This window comes from Haliotis rufescens, unplaced genomic scaffold (genome assembly GCF_023055435.1).
Source record: "Haliotis rufescens isolate VD_foot unplaced genomic scaffold, xgHalRufe1.0.p SCAF_44, whole genome shotgun sequence".
Taxonomy (NCBI): domain Eukaryota; kingdom Metazoa; phylum Mollusca; class Gastropoda; order Lepetellida; family Haliotidae; genus Haliotis; species Haliotis rufescens.
The window spans coordinates 1,803,768-1,825,105 of NW_025964157.1; the positions used below are offsets into that span (position 1 = coordinate 1,803,768).

General features: G+C 39.7%; 1 protein-coding gene across 1 annotated transcript; it reads left to right on the forward strand.

The window, feature by feature from the left end:
* The first annotated feature begins 228 nt into the window (after positions 1 to 228).
* On the forward strand, positions 229 to 20,999 carry LOC124136054. Its single transcript, XM_046501821.2, has 5 exons — positions 229 to 1,067; positions 9,902 to 10,010; positions 12,481 to 12,611; positions 14,301 to 14,448; positions 20,653 to 20,999. Exons 1-5 carry the CDS (start codon positions 1,025 to 1,027, stop codon positions 20,906 to 20,908), a joined length of 687 nt encoding a protein of 228 aa, XP_046357777.2. The 5' UTR covers positions 229 to 1,024; the 3' UTR covers positions 20,909 to 20,999.
* Positions 21,000 to 21,338: the final 339 nt, after the last annotated feature.

The window sequence follows — 21,338 nt, forward strand, 5'->3', positions numbered from 1 at the left end:
TAAGTGTGTTAATGGATAAAACTCGCAATGTAAAGACTTATGCAGAATCAGAATGCCTTGTTTTGTTGAAATTGATAATACAAGAACAATGATATATAGCCAAGCAACATAGTTTCTTAACTAAACATATATCGATGTTTCCTTTGGGCTGCGCATGCTCCTCAAGTTGAAGCATCCTTACACAAACACGCGCTGATATATGTTACTCGTGGAAAGGAATTTCGGTGAATGTGTTTATTTCTTCCATACAGCTATCAAGTCATAAGGATGCGAGCGTGACATTACCCACGGAACGTGGTGGAGCCGAATCGTGCTAGCCATCGCAAACAGCATCTGTCAGTTAGCCCTTGAGTCTTGTACCGCAAACACTGGCCGGGGCAGTCTACTCCAGCACCGCAGTGGAAAAAGTTTTACGATTATAGAGGAATATTGTTTCAGATGTTGAGGCATCAAAGACGAACAAGTGTGCTTCCTCATGTTTCGCCACTGCATCATGCATCCATAAATTCCTCATCTTGTATTCACGGTTTTTTATGATATCAAAGAGTTTTGACTTTCCCAGGGTGCATATGTGCAACATTCGGACACCTACGACGAAATTATTGGAAACGATTAGAAGTACTTCTCGTTCTCCACATGCATTGCATGGCAACTACACAATCACGAACGTTCACATGAAGAGAATCGCCCGTTCGACTTATCAGTGAAACAGATCTTCAAGTTGTGCCAGTGTAGGCCGTCAAAGAAGGCCGTCGTTCTGGAGGCAGGACATGGTGTTATAAAGATTATATTTCACACGTTTACATCACTCCTCAACGTTTTTATATCGGCGGAATATCAAGCGCTTTCACGCGTTGACTCAATACAATTAAGCCACGTGGGCACTTTTGGCGCCCAGTCGGAAGGAAACTACACCGGCAATTTGAGAGAGGCTTGGTTCGCATAGAAAAGCTTGTGTCAAAACACACACCACGTAACTTGGAGTTGCCCAGCTTTATTAGTTCTTGTCGAATCTTGTTCAAAGATGAATCTAATTGAGATTTCAGGAATTCTTTTATGGATATGCGGTAAGTTGAATTTTACAATCCCTTTAATTCTTTTTGTCCTTAAATTTAGGAAATGAATTATCGTTCCTCGCCGCCTTTTGCCCATCACGTTAACTGCGCGGAATCTATTTCCTACATATAGACCAATACTGGGAATCGAACCCACGGAGTGACGAACGGTCACTTTGACTTGACTTTACACCACGCAGTAGATGAGAGAACAGAGAAATCATTTAATCTATGATGAACATACTGTCATAATATGTTTTATTAATTCTATTTGAAAATTCGAATATAACACACAAACTCACGGACCCCCAGTCTCAGCGTTTTACAAACACGTTCCTCCAGCGGCAACCCTCGTATGATGTTTTGATGTATGAGGAATGACTTTACATTTCTCTAACAGTAACTCAGTGTCGATCAAACACTCCCGTGGGCGCCTTCAGTCCAAAGCCAAAGAAAAAGTTATGAAAAGCGGTTAAAGTCCATTGAATTCTGAACGTAATGCACATACCGGCTTATCAACACGTTTCCATGCCGCTCTAGGGTTACGGGTGATGGCGAGTGATGTGGTAATCTTGAACCTCATCTTACGTTGGCATCAGACAGATATGTACTACAGCTGTGAATGCATACGCCATGTTATTCAGAATGTCCTACTCCAACAGCGAATCCATGGGAAGTCTTTCATGTGTGTAAATTGCCGGGTTTTCTTACATCTGGGACCCCCAGGATTGTTTGCGTGAAAGTGAAACATAGATCCTTTCTTTCAAATAGATCGGCATACACTGTATGTAAACATCTACATTTGAATATGACACAGTGATACATAAACGTAGTTTTTGTTTCATTATACTAACGTAAAGGTCAACACGTACACCATGAACTACGCTTTTGAGCTTTTCAGCAATATTAACGGAAATCTACATTTTATCATAAACCTATTTATAGTAAGTTTATTTTTGACCGGAAAAAATGCTTTGTAATGAACTATATGAGCTAGAGTATATAGTTGTAGTGAATTATTGAAATATGTGTTGGTAGATATGTGCGGACGTATATGTGTTTTAATTTAAATTTTAACTATACACCTATATACCCCAGGTATTCAGGTACTAGTTTCATTTGATCCCCGACCAGTGGATCCGTTTGCATTCAAGTTGTCATTCTCAACTCCTTGGGGATTGTACCACCCAAGCTGTCCAGGGGCGCTAGAAGGTTTTTACATCCACGTCACATATCGGGTACCCATCCCATATGAAACCACACCTTGCTGTGTAGGGTTGAGTAAACACATAGACACACACACACACACACACACACACACACACACACACACACACACACACACACACACACACACACACACACACACACACACACGGCCAGAGGTATCGCAGTAGATTTAACAAACAAGTTTAACATCCACTAACTCACCTACCTTAGCCATATCACACAATGAATGAAGAAAAAACTGAACAAGTCCCATTGCAAGGTCGTGTCATGTTGCAAAAGAATGTGTGTACATGAATCTAAATAATTGGTCTAATTGCTGTAATATTACCGTTATCGATGTATTATTCTATGCTGCGGGCATATTTGATCGCCTGACTTCCGTCTCGCGGGATCTCGTGCACCTCTTGTGTGGTTTCCCCCATTACAAACGGCATGCATCTAATTGTTTCCGTCACCTCTACAGTAAACCATTTAAAGGAACATAAGAAACACGAGAATGACGCCTTTTAAAACTGACCTCAGTTCAATTTTCTCACGGCTACTGCTACGATGTGTTTCCGTACGAATTGTCTTAAACTGCATCCAGGTAAGTAGCTCACACTTCATAATTTAATTTAAAAAATCAGGGTCGTGGTTTCTGAGAGTTGATATAGTATTTCTACGGTCGAGGCATTATGTTACATATAGCCATAGAGCATTTAATGTATGGTCCAGGCACTCGAGATTTGGCCAGCGAAGTCAAGTGCTGCCATCTGACGGGATGACGACTAATTAAATACAATGAGTGGTTCACGCGCGGTTGCCTCATGCCACGGACGTGTATAGAAGATGTAGAGTTTGCTGGGTTTAAATGTAATCAGTGCTTCATCCACAACTGTCAGTGGTCGATAACACTTTTGGGACACTCAAAAACACATGCTTGTCGGAATCTCACACAGTACAATCGTACAATCGTACAAAGGACACTTCTTTATAGTAAAGATTTCTTACGTCTATGAAACTGTTTTCTTGTCGCTTTTTATTTTCAATATACAGTAAACTACGGTTATAACGAACACGCTTATAACGAACTAACGGATATAACAAACTAACTTTTTTGTCCCGACTATATGCTGTAGTTATGCTGTATATATGCTTAAAACGAATTACGGTTATAACGAACTAAAATTAGTAGTCCCTTTGAGTTCGTTATAACCGTAGTTTACTGTAAGTGATGGGTCGACATTCAAGGAATTAAATTGCTGAAGCCGTATCTGGTATCACTACATGTTCCGCTGGAACATACATCATACATATTGTTACATCGCCTTAATATACTGACCCGGAAGATGCTATGTAGCTCCTAAGTATGGGTGTGGTCCATGTTTATCTAGAGTGAGTGACTGGGTGAGTTTGTTTAACGCCACTTTAAACAGTATGTGAGTTTCATCGCGGCGTGGCAGCTTGTTGTGAGAATGGAGAAGTTTTTGGATACTTGCCACATTGTTAAAATCTATGATCAATGGTATGATTGTGACAAACATAAACAGGTCGAACCTAAGAGTCTGACCAACGATTCTAGGTTCCTGGCAGGCACAAGGGACGCAACTCTGAAAGGCAAATAGAGGCGCCTTTGACGACTGGGTCAACCCTGTCCTCAGCCCTCTCTCTATCCCCTTACCTTTCTCAAAAAGTTTCGGATGCATGCGCATAGCCTTGAATAGAAATCAACACCGTCTACAGACAACTGATGTGGCTGTTTACTGGCCATGGGGTGTCTGACAAAATGTTATAAATGGCTGTTAGCAGTGTAATTTGTACACGCAAACGGTTGCTGTAAAAGCTGTATGTAATTCTAGTTGTAGACAATGACATTTGTTGAGGCCATGGCTTGTAGTCAGTGATATTTATACCGGCTAAGGGTTATAAGTAGGGCTATTTGTACATGTGAAGTGTTGCAGTAAGTGATGTCGATATACGTTTATGTTTGAAGGCAATGATACTGCACAGGCAAAGACCTTTTGGCAGGGATATTTCTACAATATTTCCACCATATTTGTTAGCAGGAATATTTTGACAAACTAACGTTTGTTGAAGGAGATATTTGTTCGGGCTGACAGTTGTAGACAGGGGCGCTTGTAAAGGCTACAAGATTGTTAGAGGCAATAGTTGACAGGGGTGTTTGTATAGGCTACAAGATTGTTAGAGGCAATTGTTGACAGGGGTGCATGTATCCGGTGCTAGTTGTAGTCAGGAGTGCTTGTATAGGCTACATAATTGTTAAAGGTTGAGGCTAGTTGACAGAGGTGCTTATATATGGTGCTAGTTGTAGTCAGGGGTGCTTGTATAGGCTACATAATTGTTAAAGGTTGAGGCTAGTTGACAGAGGTGCTTATATATGGTGCTAGTTGTAGTCAGGGGTGCTTGTATAGGCCACACGATTGTTAGAGGCTGAGGCTTGTTGACAAGGGTGCTTACATATGGTGCTAGTTGTATACTTACAATATTTATTATTATTTACGGATTAAAATAAAAAGCAGCAAAGAGGGTTTGGGTGATCCTGGCACAGTCAGGATGGTTAGGCTCATCGTCAGCTCAGGGCCCTTGCCCCCTCCACACGCAGCCCAGACAGCGAATGGGACTTCTCCCAGGGAGTGTTGCCTAGTCAAAGCCACCCAGAACTTTTCGGAGAATGTTAAGACTCCCCAACACTGCAGCCTTCTGCATTACCCAGATTGTCAGAAGGGCTGTATTCCTGGTAGCAAACCCGGGTACTCTCTCAAAGTCAGTCAACAGATTGGGAGGTACTAAACCTAAGACACCGAGGACAATGGGGAGTCGGACAACTTGGTACTTGGGATGCAAGTGTGATATTTCGAAAGCGAGGTCCGCATATTTGCCATGTTTTTCCTCAATCCTGTTAATCACATTAGTGTCAAAGGGGACAGAAAATTCAATGATATAAATGATTTCATTGGAATTATCAAAAAGGACAAGATCAGGTTTGTTGGCCTGGATACGTCTGAGTTTATATGCAGTGTTGGGAAGATTGGGCAGATACCTTTGCTTTGATGAAGTCGTCCGGCCTGAAAATTGAAACAGAAGGCTTTCTGTTTGCTGCTCAGGACCAGTCACTTCGCACTCGAAACCGTCAATGTGTGATTTTGCATCAAAATGTTAATATGAAATGTAGATTATGTAATGAATTTAATGAGACTGTCCAACACACTGTCAGTGGATGCCAAGCTTTGGCCCAAACACAGTATCTTAAACGACATGATGGTGTAGCTCGATCATTTTATTACCGTCTTCGCCATGCTTATGGTTTTGACACAGAGGCCCACCCATGGTACGACCCGGAATATGTAAAGGGCGTCATGGAAAATGATACATAGAGAAAATTCTTTGGAATAGGCCCATTTACAGCCTCAGACGTATCCAGGCCAACAAACCTGATCTTGTCCTTTTTGATAAATCCAATGAAATCATTTATATCATTATATCTGTCCCTTTTGACACAAATGTGATTGACAAGATTGATGATAAACATGGCAAACATGCGGACCTCGCTTTCGAAATGTCACTCTTGCATCCCAAGTACCAAGTTGTCCGACTCCCCATTGTTCTGGGTGCCTTAGGCTTGGTACCTCCCAATCTGTTGATTGACATTGGGAGAGTACCCGGGTTTGCTACAACGAATACAGCCCTTCTGACAATCTGGGTAATGCAGAAGGCTGCAGTGTTGGGGAGTCTTCACATTCTCCGAAAAGTTCTGGGTGGCTTTGACTAGGCAGCGCTTCCTGGGAGAAGTCCCATTCGTTGTCTGGGCTGCGTGTAGAGGGGGCAAGGGCCCTGAGCTGATGATGAGCCTAACCAGCCTAACTGTGCCAGGATCAGCCAAACCCTCTTTGCTGCCTTTTTTATTTTTTATCTGTAAATAATAATAATAATAATAATAATAATAATAATAATAATAATAATAATAATAATAATTTAAAAAAGCGACAAAACCCTTTCCATATTCAAAAGAAATATATGCATATGAATCACTATCAAATAAATGATACCAGGTGTTCGCGAAAAGGTGACGGAACTCATTTTGTTTATCTTTGCAGAATACCCATGGACAAATAGCACAAACATCCAAAATCAATCGGTTAGAGGATTCATTTGGAGCGTGTTTCCTTATTGATTAAAATATAACGTCAGCTGGGAATTCACATTTCAACATATCTAAACCGTGCACTAACCCTTTTGTAAATTATTTGCTCCGCTAATGCACTTTTCGAATGCATTGAAATATATGGGGACGTCAACATTTCCTGAACACATTGATAATTACATCATCGTTTTCACATCTTTTACATGTTTACTCAGCGGATTTCTGTTGGGATATTGATCAAAATGTTCATTCCTAGTCTGTATGTCATCCCCGGACACGTCCGGGATAAAATGCATTTCCAGCAACCCATGTATGTATGTTGATGTGAGCGACCGTATAGACCACGGAGCAGGATACGCTGACTTTTTCGAAAAAACTCTTGGTGTCATGACTATTTATTTGATATAGGAGATAAACATACTGTGTTTTCAATGTAGAGCTAGGTTACCTGTAGATTTAACCGTGCTAAATTGAATTTGGAACCGAACGTGCAGCAGTTTGTTTACAGGGTAATACAGTAAACTACGGTTATAACGAATACGCTTATAACGAACTGACGGATATAACGAACTTACTTTTTGGTCCCGCCTATTTGCTGTAGTTATGCTGTATATATGCTTATAACGAACTACGGTTATAACGAACTAAAATTAGTAGTCCCTTTGAGTTCGTTATAACCGTACTTTACTGTACTTCACTCGAACATATGAGGGGCATTGACAGCATATAAACACGGCAACTTAGTAAGCTAACATGAGGTAGGCATCCCAAAAGAAAACAAAGCAAGCTTTGCAAGGCTTTCGCTCTATATCGCACGTCATCATTAACACGTCATATCGCTCATTGTGACGCAAAAGATATGACGTCACAGTCATATATAGAAAAGCGCCAAATTTCAAAGCTCTCTTGTCTCCAAAACGTAAATACATTCCCTTTGTAGATTTCTATCGTGTTTCCTGCGCGAAATGAATTGCCACACATCCTTTGAATATTGTAGTAACCGCATCTGTGCATTTTGTAACCTGTAATTGTAGACATAATTATTTAAATATGCCTACCGACAATGACTGAAAATAGTACTATCCTATGAATATTAGCTTCCGCGGTGATGGGGCCGTCAAACCAGCTGTTTCAATCAGAGGGGTTTATTGTGATTTAATTGCCTCTGATTGTCCAATCAGAATCGAGTGAATTCCAAAATCATGGTAGAATTATACCTTTAACACATGCTCATGATATTGTCGGAAGCCCACACTCGACTCGCTTTCTGCGAGATTTCTTTTGATTAAGGAAAGGGCTTTGTCGCTTTTATGTAGACCTGTGTGTCGTGTTTATCTATCTTGAATTTCTAACCGCTATTCATATACTGTTTCGTCTATTTCTGTCTATCACACAAAAATAACAACTTTGCATACGTCACATTTTTGAATGATTAAAATATTGACAATCTACAACTGGTCTTTATGACTAACATCCTGTTTGAGAACAATAAATCACTTGCCGTCCTCGGTTCTATTCTATACAATGAATTCCTGCCAGAGATTAATCCTGACATTTTCAAAGTTGTTACTGACCGCCTCTGTGATCTAGTGGCAGAGCGTCCGAGGTTCGATTCACGGCCGCGTCATACCATAAGACGTTAAAAAGATGGTACTTGTTGTTACTCTGTCTGACGCTCGGCATAAAGGGGCCATAACAAGGACTGGTCGGCTCGGTCTGGGGTAATCATGTTAAACTGTGGCATGATATCTCAGTGGGCTAGCACTATAAATCAGCCACGCACACACGTCGCTATATGAGTTCAATAATCTTGGACGCGACCCCATTTTACCTCATCCAATGTTGTTACTAAAAGGCATTAGTTGATAAATATGAGACTGGCCGCTGGAATAATGTACCCAGAGACCAACGTCCTTGTTCACTCTGTAACTCCCCGGCAATAGCTGATGAATTCCATTATATATTTCGTTGTCAAGATTTGATAACAAATGACTCTCACGTATTCCTAGCAGATATTTAACTTGGTCAAATATGTTTTCATTAAAAGGCCTATTTTCAACGACCAAACTAAACGAGCTAAAACGTCTATAAAAATATGTATAATTTTTATTTAGCACTGTGAATGCTTAATCTACATGCACACAGCCTTCGCGATGTACATATTATATTTGTCTCTCTGCTGTATATATGCTCTTGTACCACCGTCGGTGGTCTATGGAGATATAAAGAATCATAATGTGTATAAGCTGTAAACACGGTAATCAAACGGATGAGCGTAATGCGATTAAAAATCCGGTGCGGAAAGCTACCACTAAAATTGTATTTAGTTGTAGGTCACAGATTTTAGTTATGTTTTCCTGAATAAATTATTATTAAACCTCATTACCTTACATCTTGCAGATAATGTGTGGCCTGGCCAATATCAAATATACAGTTCAAACCAAACCCAGACATTACAGACATACCAAACTTGTATTAAGTATTTCTTGGCACCATATGTTTCTAGTCACCAATACGCAGGTCGAAAACAACCATTGTTGCAGAAATGTGAACATAAAGTATTTGCTTCAAAAGAAAATACAAAGTTATGCCTAACTCGTGAGCTCTTAGAATCCTTGTCCGAAATCGAGAACCTTGTCAACATATTTACTTGGCACCACGCCTCAGGGCTAAGCACAATGTCTTGTTAAGATGTATGTCCACGAAGAGTATCGATTTATTCACACACTCTAGGAAAGGTGCCACATGTCATAAAATCAGTTCCATTTCGAGTCTTTAATGGACATTTACGTGACACTTTGTGGAGGATTACAACTGCTTTCATTCTTTGCAACGACGTTTCAGAGCAACGTCTTGCCCCTTCCCCACCTGATGAAATGAAGCACCATTTATTTGCACGTTACGACTCAGGATACGTAGAGGGCGTCATGGAAAATGATGCTTATAAAGCTAAATTCAGTCGTTATCGTGAATACAGTCGATCGAACACCTGTTTAAATCACACATTACCATCTACAGTAAAGTACGGTTATAACGAACTCAAAGGGACTACTATGTTTAGTTCGTTATAACCGTAGTTCGTTATAAGCATATATACAGCATAACTACAGCAAATAGGCAGGACCAAAAAGTAAGTTCGTTATATCCGTCAGTTCGTTATAAGCGTGTTCGTTATAACCGTAGTTTACTGTACTTATTGTCTGAAGTCAACTCAACAACGTGACGAACACCTTAGGGCTATAGGCATGCTTCAGGCTGGTACATGCCTCAGGCTGGTTAGGTGTATCATGATAGCTAGTAAACTGAATGTGTCATCTTTGATTAGCAGATAGCGGGATATTTTCTATGAAGCAGTACACATGAAAGTGATTTTATCCGTACAAGCGGATTTTAATTTCAATAAATAAAAAAGGAAGAAAAACCTAATCAAAACGAGTCGTATTAATATCCATCATTGAGGTCAATTTTATTTCAGTGCGATACACCCTGGGGAATGATGGCTGTAAACTTGACGCCTTTCAGCGCTGCTTCCAGTCTCAGTTGATGGACATGAGCGGACCAGACAGTGCCCGTAGTATGTGCGTGTAAGTAACAGGGTAGGGCATTCTTATATATATGATCCTGTGAGGAGTCTGGGGCAGAAAGGGTCCCCATGTCCCATGCTTATCGTAAGCCGACTTCGGTTTTTGGTTTGGTTTGGTTTGTTGTTTAACGCCTCACTCAGCAATATTCGAGCTATATGACGGCGGTCTGTAAATAATCGAGTCTGGACCAGACAATCCAGTGATTGACAACATGAGCATCGATGCACGCAGTTGGGACCGATGACAATCATCAACCAAGTAAGCGAGCCTGACCACCCGATCCCGTTAGTCGCCTTTTACGACAAGCGTAGTCCCCTTTTACGGCAAGCATGGGTTGCTGAAGACCTATTCTACCCCGGATCTTCACGGGCCTTGACCTAGGTCAACCGTCTAACAACACCCGGTGTCGCTGGTCCATGATATTCATGCACTGATTTACTTTTAATTCGCTTTCTAACGTTTATCAATTTGCCGTTTTGTTTCTCTGACATATGCCTGACATTCGAGTTCCTTTTAAGTTTGATGTTTTCATGAACTCAACTAATCAATGTTTACTTGAATCATTGACGTTGACATGAACACATCAATTACTGACGTTAATATGTACACGTAAAGCATTGGCGTTCATATATATACACTAACAACATAGACGTTTAGATGTACACAAATAGCACTGACGTACGTTTGCCTTGCATTTATCAATAGTTTCGATATTTCTCGTTTTCAACTCGGACATTGAAGCATCGTATAATACCAGCGAACGCCATAAATTCCGTTCAACTTTCAGACTGGCGTGATTTCTGTCCCCTGATATGACGCGCTAGAAAAAATTGAGCAGCTGCTTTGCATGGGCAGTTAGCTCTTTTCATTAACAAAATACATTATATACAATCTCTACGTTCAGATTCGTAAGTCTTATATAGTGCTCCCTCGTCAATTTTTTGGTTCGACTCCAAGCATGGTTACGAAGTGTGTACCCAACTCACTGCCGACCCCTGTCTTGATACGAATGTATGCAGTTGAATTAGTCGAAAATAAATCTTTGCATTTAAAAGTGCTTTGCATAACGCAAATATGTCTTAATCTTATTAGGTTTGGTTTTGTTTTGTTAAACGCCGCACTCAGCAATATTCCAGCTATATGACGGCGGTCTGTAAATAATCGAGTCTGGACCAGACAATCCAGTGATTAATATCATGAGCATTGATCAACGCAATTGGGATCAATGACTTGCATCAACCAAGTCAGCGAGCCTGACCACCCGATCCCGTTAGTCGCCTTTTACGACAAGCATGGGTTGCTGAAGACCTATTCTACCCCGGAATCTTCACGGGTCTTTAATCTTATAAAATCTAAGGGGGGCACGGGTGGCCCAGTCGTCTAAGGCGCCGCGATTCGCTGTGCAGAGTTGCGTCCCTTGGGCACGCCAGAAACCTATGATTGTGGGTTCGAATCCCGGTTCGCCCCAATTATGTTTCTAGGTTTGTCAGCACCATACCCGTGCTCGTGGGTTTCACCGAAGTGGTAAACGTCTGAGACCTGCATCACTTCGGGCTTTCCTCCCACATTAAGCTGACACGCCGCGATATAACTGGAATACTGTTAAAAGCGGCGTTAAACCCAACTCACCCACTCACTCACTATTAAATCTAAGAACCGAGTATTTTTCAGTTATCAGATCATTGAAAAAGACAGTTGTGTATAAAAACTGTCAATCATCAATATGGGTGATGAAACAGGAGCTCATGGTAGAGAGACAGATGAAAGCGCGTTAGCGTAACATAACACCCACACGGCTCTGTTTACAGAACACGTCCCACGCTGCAAGAGTTTGGCGTACAGTGAAACAATTAATGTTGAAATATAATCAGAAGAGGCATCCTCGATTAATCTGTGAATGTCTTAATCTAGGAGATTTCACAGTATACCGGATAAACGGGGTTTCATTGTACGGATGTATATAGTACTGCCTCACTCTAACGTTGTTGCGTGTGAGGGACGGTGGGGTAGCCTAGTGGTTCAAGCGTTCGCTCGTCACGCCGCAGACCCGGGTTCGATTACCGACATGTATACAATGCGTGAAGCCCATTTCTGGTGTCCTCCGCCGTGATATTGCTGGAAATTGCTAAAAGCGGCGTAAAACCCAACTCACTCACTCTTTCGTGTCGAATAAAAAGTGACGTAATTCTTGCGGATTTCCGTCTGAACTGAGCTCAGATTTCACCACCAGGCGAGAACGCTTTTGATAATTTAATTCATTTAAAAAAATATAGATGACATACAAATATAAGCCGCACATAAGTTTTGCGGAGATGTTTCTTTCTGCCTAAAGGGTGCACAAAGAGCATTAGTTAAGTATTGTCCCTTGAGATTTTTCTTGCATTTATTTCCACGGCCAAAAGAGCAATCAACTGTCGCAAAAGAAGTATATTTTCTTCTTAAACGTTGGTATTATTTATGGACATTTCAGTCGTCAAAGGTTGTCAAAGTCGTTACAATGCATGGAGAAGATAAAGTCAGAGTGTGAAACGGAGCTGAGACGGACCATCGATACGGCCGCGTGGAAAGAAGCTGTGGCATTATATTGTGACAACACTGATCGTAAGTATAACCTCGGAAACCCACTATTGCATGAAGTGCGTTGCCGGCAGTGAATAGGCGAGTATTGAAGTGAATGATGTCGATGATAACATTTTAATTGAATGGTAATGACGATAATCATTGAAAGTGATTGTTAATACCGATATCCATTAGAGTGATTGTTATTGACGATAATCGTTAAAAGTGAGTGTTAATTAACTATAACCATTAAAGTGATTGTTATTGACGATAATCATTGAAAGTGATTGTTAATACCGATATCCATTAAAGTGATTGTTATTGACGATAATCATTAAAAGTGAGTGTTAATTAACTATAATCATTAAAGTGATTGTTATTGACGATATTCATTAAAAAAATGTTTTTGACTATAATCATTTAATAGAATGTTATTGACGATAATCATTAAAAGTGATTGTTAATAACGACAAACATTAAAATGATTGTTAGTGACGATATTCGTTAAAAATGTTTTTGACTATAATCATGAAATTGAATGTTATTGACGATAATCATTTAAAGTAAAATTTAATGACGATAACCATTCAAGTGATTGTTAGTGATGATATTCGTTAAAAAAAGTTTTTTGACTATAATCGTTTAATTGAATGTTATTGACGATAATCACTTAAAAGTGATTGTTAATGACGATAACCATTAAAGTGATTGTTAGTGATGATATTCGTTAAAAAAAGTTTTTTTACTATAATCGTTTAATTGAATGTTATTGACGATAGTCATTAAAAGTGATTTTTAATGACGATAACCATTAAAGTGATTGTTATTGACAATAACTATTAAAAAACTGTTTTCGACTATGATAATTTAAGTTAATTATATTGACGATGATCATTAAAGTGAATGATGCTGACGAGAGCACCCTTGTATTTTCACCGTTTTCAAGCTAACATTCCTTGGTATCATTGACAGACTGTTCAAAGCTGCGTTAAAACTGAGATCAATTTCTCATTATTGTATATGTAAATGTAAATGTGACTTCAGAATATTGGATAGGGCCTGGCCTAGTGGTCTATGGCACCACGATTTACTCTAATGATTCGCCGGTTAACGGTACAAAGGTTCTTTTGTAAGCACCATACTATACAAAAAGGCTTACTTTGACATTAAATACGTGCATGGTGGGCCAATAGAAATGATGTTCAATTTGCTCACTCCCTCTGTTTGTTTATTTGTTGTTTAACGCCACACTCAGCACTATCCCAGCTATATGACGGCGGTCTGTAAATAATCAAGTCTGGACCAGACAATCCAGTGATTACCATCATGAACATCGATCCACGCAATTGGGATACGATGACATGCATCACCAAGTCAGCGAGCCTGACCAACCGATACCGTTAGTCGCCTTTTACAGCAGGCATAGGTTGCTGAAGAACTATTCTAACCGGGATCTTTGCAGGTGGTTCTAATATGCTAACATTAAGTTAGACCGTCAGCTCAATAAGCACTCTCACGTTACAGTGATCCGATCTACCTCCTAAACAGATCATAATAATATTCAAAAGGATGTTTTATGCCATGTTCAGTGATACACAGTGAAAGGCTAGTGATCCGTTAACACGCTTTCAGGACGAGTTGTTTGAGAAACGTATACTTATATGTCTGTCTTTTTAAGTAGCATGACGATGTTTTTAATGTTTAAATGTGGTAGTGTTGTTCTTGATGCAGTCTTTGCTGACAACGTCAATTGCACTCAACGGGTCCGGCCTTTTATGAGGACGTGCTCAACGTCGCGCATGATACACTTCGCTCAAAGGATAGCAAGGAGAAATATTACCATGACCGACCCCAAGACAGGGATGCAGCTCACATGCGAGTAAGTATGGGGAAGAACCAGCTTCTTATAATGCCAACTATATGATTGGCCTGACGGCGAAATGGCATCGTTAAACTGGTGGCCGACCATTTAGACATCAAACATGCTTACCTTTTGTGTGAGCACCTGGTGTCATCACTGATTTCAGCGATCCATTCGTATACTCACCCCCCCCCCCCCCCCCCCCTATTTTGCCTAGTTACGCCGAAGAGAATCTGTTTTGTTGGACAATCGAGACTGGTTATTTTCTGGCGTTGACGTTTTATCGTCATCACATTTTTGGTCTATTTGTTGTCCATTACTTGATTTTTATTTAGAGTTATTTAAAAGTTGGAGTATTAAGTAAAACAATAAGGAAAAGATATATGGATGAACAACTTCTTTATTACAATTTGGACCGACGTTTCGGTGTAGGTTCTTACCCCGTTATCAAGCAAGTTCTAACACTTGCTTGATAACGGTGTTAGAACTTAACCGAAAAATCGCTCCAAATTGTAATAACGAAGTTGTTCATCCAAATATCTTATACTTACTTACATCACTTGATTGTCTGGTTTGTTTATAGGCCGTGTTATGGCGGCGTTTTGCAACAAACAAACACTTACGTTTTTGTTATGTGAATTGTGTGAATGACGGGTGCTACCGGTTGGACAGGACAAGCTTACCCTCTTCGGGAACACCTGGTGTCATCACTGGTTTTCTGTGAACCATTCATATAATTGTCACCGCTATCTTGCCTTTTACGCCCAGTGGAATCTGTAAAAGCGGATAACCGAGACTGGTTATTCTCTGGCATTGACGTTTTATATTCTGTGTAATTAGGGTAATTGTTGACCTCTTGAGTGACTACTGTCTACAATGTTAGTACGAAGATACACAAATTGAATAATACAAATGAACTTGCCTTGACTGTTAAATTACCAGAGCCTAGCTCACAGGTTTATATATTCTAACCGCGACGTATCCGTTAAAGCAATCATTACCAGACAATCTTTGCGAACCCTGAAGCCCAAATGGTCCTTAGAGCGAATCACAAAATAAACAGACCACACTCAGAGGTATTCATTAACCAGATTATGTAAATATAACACGTAAGTCCTGTTTAGCACACCGACTGAATATTAACATCCCACTTAAAAGCCCTGGGACTAATGAAAAAATGCACATTTCAGATTTAACATAGCTCTGATTCAAATAATCATGTTACAAAATCTTTGATGAGCATCTAAATGTTTGAAGACATGAAACAGTTGTGGGTAGAGAGTGATTGTTTGTCAATATACACAGAAAGACCGTGTCCATACTCAAGCTCGAACGCCCTGCTTAACGTAGAGTCCCTGGTGTGATTCCGACCGTATCGTAAGGATGTGTTTATGCATCACTATCACATAGTAATGATACCAGGTGTTAGCGAAAACATAACACAATAACATCACTATAGCGTAACAATATAAGAACATGACAGCATGACAGCATAACAACATAATAACATAACGACATGACAGTAAAACAACACAACGTAACAAAATAAAAGCATAGCACCATAACAGCATAACAACATAACATCTTTAAAGAATAACAGTATAACAACATAAAAACATAATATAACATGACAGCATAACACAATAACAGCATAACAATTTAACATCGTAACAACATAAACGCACAACAATAACATAACAATATGACAGTGTTACAACATAACAACATCATGATATAAAAAACTCAACAACAAAATAATAACATAACAACATAACAAGGGTACGAAAATGTCAACATGGCAGCATAACCACAAAACAACACCACATCACAACTGCATACCAACATAACTGCATAAGAACATAAGAACATGACAGCGTAACACCACAACAACGTATCAAGTTAACAGCACAACAAAATCCCAACATCACAGCATAAAACACACCAACACAACATCATAAACAGCACAGCAAGATAACAGCATGACATAAAGGCACAAGAGCATAAGATCATCACAGTTTAACATCAAAACATTACCACAACATAACAACGTAACAACATGACATGACATAATAAAATCAGGTAAACAACATACCAACATAACAACATCACAGCATAACAACACAACATAACAGCATAATATCATAAGAACATAGCAATTTAACAGCATAAAAAAATTACAGCATAACAAGATGGCAACATAAAAACATAACAGCAGAACAACAGAACAGAATAACGGCTTAACAACATAACAAATGACAGCATAACAACATAAAAATATAAAAAGAACATAACAGAATAACATAACAGTATGAGAGCATCACAGCATAAGAGCACAACAGGCTAACAGCATTACTACATAACAACAGTCATCTCTGTATTTAATTGGCCTTTCTCCTGCTAGTCCTATTTACTTGCTCGTTTTATTGGTATCTTTGCACATTAATCCTACCTTACTACCACATTACTTTACTATAAGACTGTGAAGATCCGGGGTAGAATAGGTCTTCAGCAACCAATGCGTGCCGTAAAAGGCGACTATGCTTGTCGTAAAAGGCGATTAACGGGATCGGGTGGTCAGGCTCGCTGACTTGGTTGATGCATGTCATCGTATCCCAATTGCGTGGATCGATGTTCATGATGTCAATCACTGGATTGTCTGGCCCAGACTTGAATACCTATCAGCAGTAGTATAGCGTTAAGGTGTATTTATACGTTTTACGTCTTACCTTATCATGGGGGAGAAACAAGAGGTCAGCCTGATGAACTTCATTCGTTGTAAAAATATCAAACTTCTTCCTCGGTATATAACGCGGTGCCGGTAAATATATTTGCCACATCGCTTGTTTCTTTAACCAATCCTTGGCCACATCTTTAGATACCTTAGCCGCGATGGCTATTTTTTGTATTGCTCCTATACCTTTCCATTATCCTCGAGGGCTATAGTAAATTTTATCCATTATTAATTAATATTCAATTTTCTTTTAATACGAGTCATGACGATCGTTGAATTGCATCATCGTTTTTGCATAAAAAAAATTCCCTCTGTAGTAGCAGTATAGGGGTATAAGTCTGGCTCCAGTGGAAGTGAGCCAGAACCATAATTACCTATACTACTATATACAGTAAAGTACGGTTATAACGAACTCAAAGGGACTACTAAGTTTAGTTCGTTATAACCGTAGTTCGTTATAAGCATATATACAGCATAATACAGCTAATTATCGGGACCAAAAAAGTAGTTCGTTATATCCGTCAGTTCGTTATAAGCGTGTTCGTTATAACCGTAGTTTACTGTACGCTATATACGCTTACTCAGTATTCAAGGAGTAGCCCTGAAACGTCCACGTTATCTATCTTCACGTTTACCATTTGAGATTTTATTGGTCAATTTATTCAAATTCCTAATAAGGGAAAACCAATACTATTATTACCAAAGTTCTGCAAGGTATGATAGTAAGAGAACAACAAACCATAGTGGAACAGGAAAACGCAGTTGTTGAGAGAAATATCACTTCGTTATAACATAATGTCAATATGTTCCTCATACGTCGTAATTGTCATGCTTGTCATGTGAAAAAGGTCAAAGGAAAAGGATCAGTCAGCTTCTTTCAAGGAGAAGCATTGGTCTCTTTGATGTGCGTTAGTGTCAATACATCCAGGCTTGGCAGGGGAAGGCGGATATTTGTGTTGCGCTGTTTTCTTTATACGAGTGAGCTGTGAATATGTGACTATCATCGTGAGAAATATTGTTATGATTTATTTAATTAAACCAGGCTTGGCAGGGGAAGGCGGATATTTGTGTTGCGCTGTTTTCTTTATACGAGTGAGCTGTGAATATGTGACTATCATCGTGAGAAATATTGTTATGATTTATTTAATTAAACCAGGCTTGGCAGGGGAAGGCGGATATTTGTGTTGCGCTGGTTTCATTATACGAGTGAGCTGTGAATATCTGACTATCATCGTGAGAAATATTGTTATGATTTATTTAATTAAACCGAGAGAGGGAGGTCGGTGGTTCGCTGGTTCGCGTAATACCAAACGCAGTGTATGAAATTCCCCAAATTCTCGGTCACACCACCGGACTGGCAACTTTGCAAATTTACCAGATCAGATAAAATGATGCCAGTCCAGATTTTTCTAGACTGACAAACAAAAGATGCAGAAGCGTAAACATAAGAATAGTATTGGGACAGAAACTTGATATCAACATACGCTGAAGTGACTGAATAATGTGTTTTGTTAACAGTTAATTTACCTCTTACATAGAATTAAAACTAGAATGCTTAGGTTATTTAGGGAGTACAGTAATAGCTTGACCATCGGGCGTAAAACACTCCTTCCATTTTTTTACATCTGTCTTTTTAAATGGATGAAAGTGAATGTAAATAATATGATATTTGTAAGGTACAGAGATACAGTATTATTTGGAGTGAAAAAGAGTGCGTCCACCGACGAAACGATACTCAATTATCTTCCACTAATGGCACAATATTATGTGCGTAAATGTAAAATTCTTGAATGAATCTGTACATTTAATAACTTTTATAAGGTCTTAGTGTTTCATGTACAAATTATTAACAAATATCAGAAAATGAACCATGTAATGATAGGGCGAATATCAGAAGCTGTTCCCAAGTGATGTCTACTGAGCCTGCACATACAACGTACGACCCGTTAGGCCAGCCATTTTGTTGTAAAATCGTGGCACCTAATGTGAATTAGATAAAAAACAAAACAAATTCAAAACACTGCTGCTTGGCATCCCAGTTGACTAGCATTAAAACCGACATTAGTCCAGACGATATATACTGAAGGGCAAAAGTGAGTGAGTGAGTATGGTTTTACGCCGCTTTTAGCAATATTCCAGCAATATCACGGCGGGGGACACCAGCATTGGGCTTCACACATTGTACCCATTTACCCTATCAAAAATATATATACAGGGTACAAAACCATTTCCATAATCACAAGAAGTCTCTGCTGAAAGCAGTCCCCGTTTTACGATTCCAGCGTTGTGTTTGAAACTATCAGTTAGTGATGTTTCCCGGTGTCCGCGTCATGGTAAGCGTTACCTACCCTACCGGTTGGAAAGAAAAATAGTGTAAGATTCTAACTGCAGCATAAGAATATAGTTTGAAATCCCTATCAGTTAATGATGTTTCCTGGTGGCCGCGTCAAGGTAAGCGTTACCTACCCTACCGGTTGGAAAGAAATCATTGTACGATTTTAACTGCAGCATAAGAATATTGTTTGAAATCCCTATCGGTTAGTGATGATACCAGGTGGCCGCGTCAAGGTTAGCGTTACCTACCCTACCGGTTGGAAAGAAAAACATTGTACGATTTTAACTGCAGCGAAAATGTCAGCGTAGCCTGCCCTACTGGTGTGAAAGAGTGAGTGAGTATGGTTTTACACGCTTTTAGCAATATTCCAGCAATATCACGGCGGGGGACACCAGAAATGGGCTTCACACATTGTACCCATGTCGGGAATCGAACTCGGATCTTCGGCGTGATGAGCGAACGCTTTAACCACTAGGCTACCCGTCCGCCCCCGGTGGGAAAGAACTCCAATTCCAATTATGTCATAAATATTTATGAATCACAATCAACAAGACAATGTGGTCCAACACTCCCCGGCAACGTAAATGAAATAGCCATTCAAGACACATTCAATGGGTATCAAGACTCGAATACAAATGCCACATTAAGATACTATTAGGAATGTACAGAAGCAAGGGGGCTTATTCGCCTAGGGTGGCGGAAACAAAATGATGTGCAGAGTTGTGTACATTTGACCCTTGATTGTAGGTTCGAAAAAGGGTTAGCCCCAATGGTGTGTATAGTGAGTGAGTTAAGATTTAACGTCACATCGGCAGTATTTCAGCCAAATCGTGACGAGCATGGTGTTTATAAGTATCTCAGAACCATTCCCGTGCTCGTGGGTTTCACCAAAGTAGTAAACGTCTGAGACCTGCATCACTTCGGGCTTTCCTCCCACATTAAGCTGACACGCCGTGATATAACTGGAATACTGTTAAAAGCGGCGTTAATCCGCTCAAATTATTATGCTCAAATCTGTTTCAAATGACTCAATTGTGAATATATGAACTGTGGCTATAAGGCTGAAATAATGCTGATGCGACGTTAAATTTTAACTCACTCATAAACATCAGGATCTGTGAAAGAGACAAACAGATTGTTGTATGTCCTCTTTCAGACATATAGAGGACACATTGGAGTGTGTGGACAGTAAGCTGACCAGGAAGTGTCCAGACAATGCCCGGAACGTCCTCATGAAGGTCATCCGTCTATTCAGCCAGCCAACGTGCATGTTCGGACCGTACGTGGACACGACCGTGCCTCCAACTCTCTCTACACCATCACAGCAAGAGACCATCACCAATACTAGCTCCAGGATGACAGCGGCATATATTATCGTGTTGGCTTTAGGTCTAGTGCACTTGTTGTGGTAGCTGATGATAATGAAAGAGTCAATGTTATTATATGAATGGTTTTAATATTATAAGCAGCAGTGTAGATTATACCAAATTGTCCTTCTTTGAATATAGAATTCACCCTCTTTCATAAATTTGCGCGAGACAAAATTCGGTTGTATCAAATTCGACTTTTTTTTATTTAATAAGGAATTGTGGTATCCTTAGAACAATACTCATATGCAAATTATGATTCATGTTATTTTGCATTTTATGTTTACATCTGATGTAAGGTGTGTGAAGGTGTTTTGAAAATATACAAATGGCGTCACAGAAATTCAGTTGTTTCTTTGTCAGCGTCTCAATTCAATTACAGCACGAAAGGATGTTGCATATGACAAACTTCAGTTCACATATGGACAGACACTGTGTCACTACACAGGGGATAAAATGAATAAAATGATGTAAA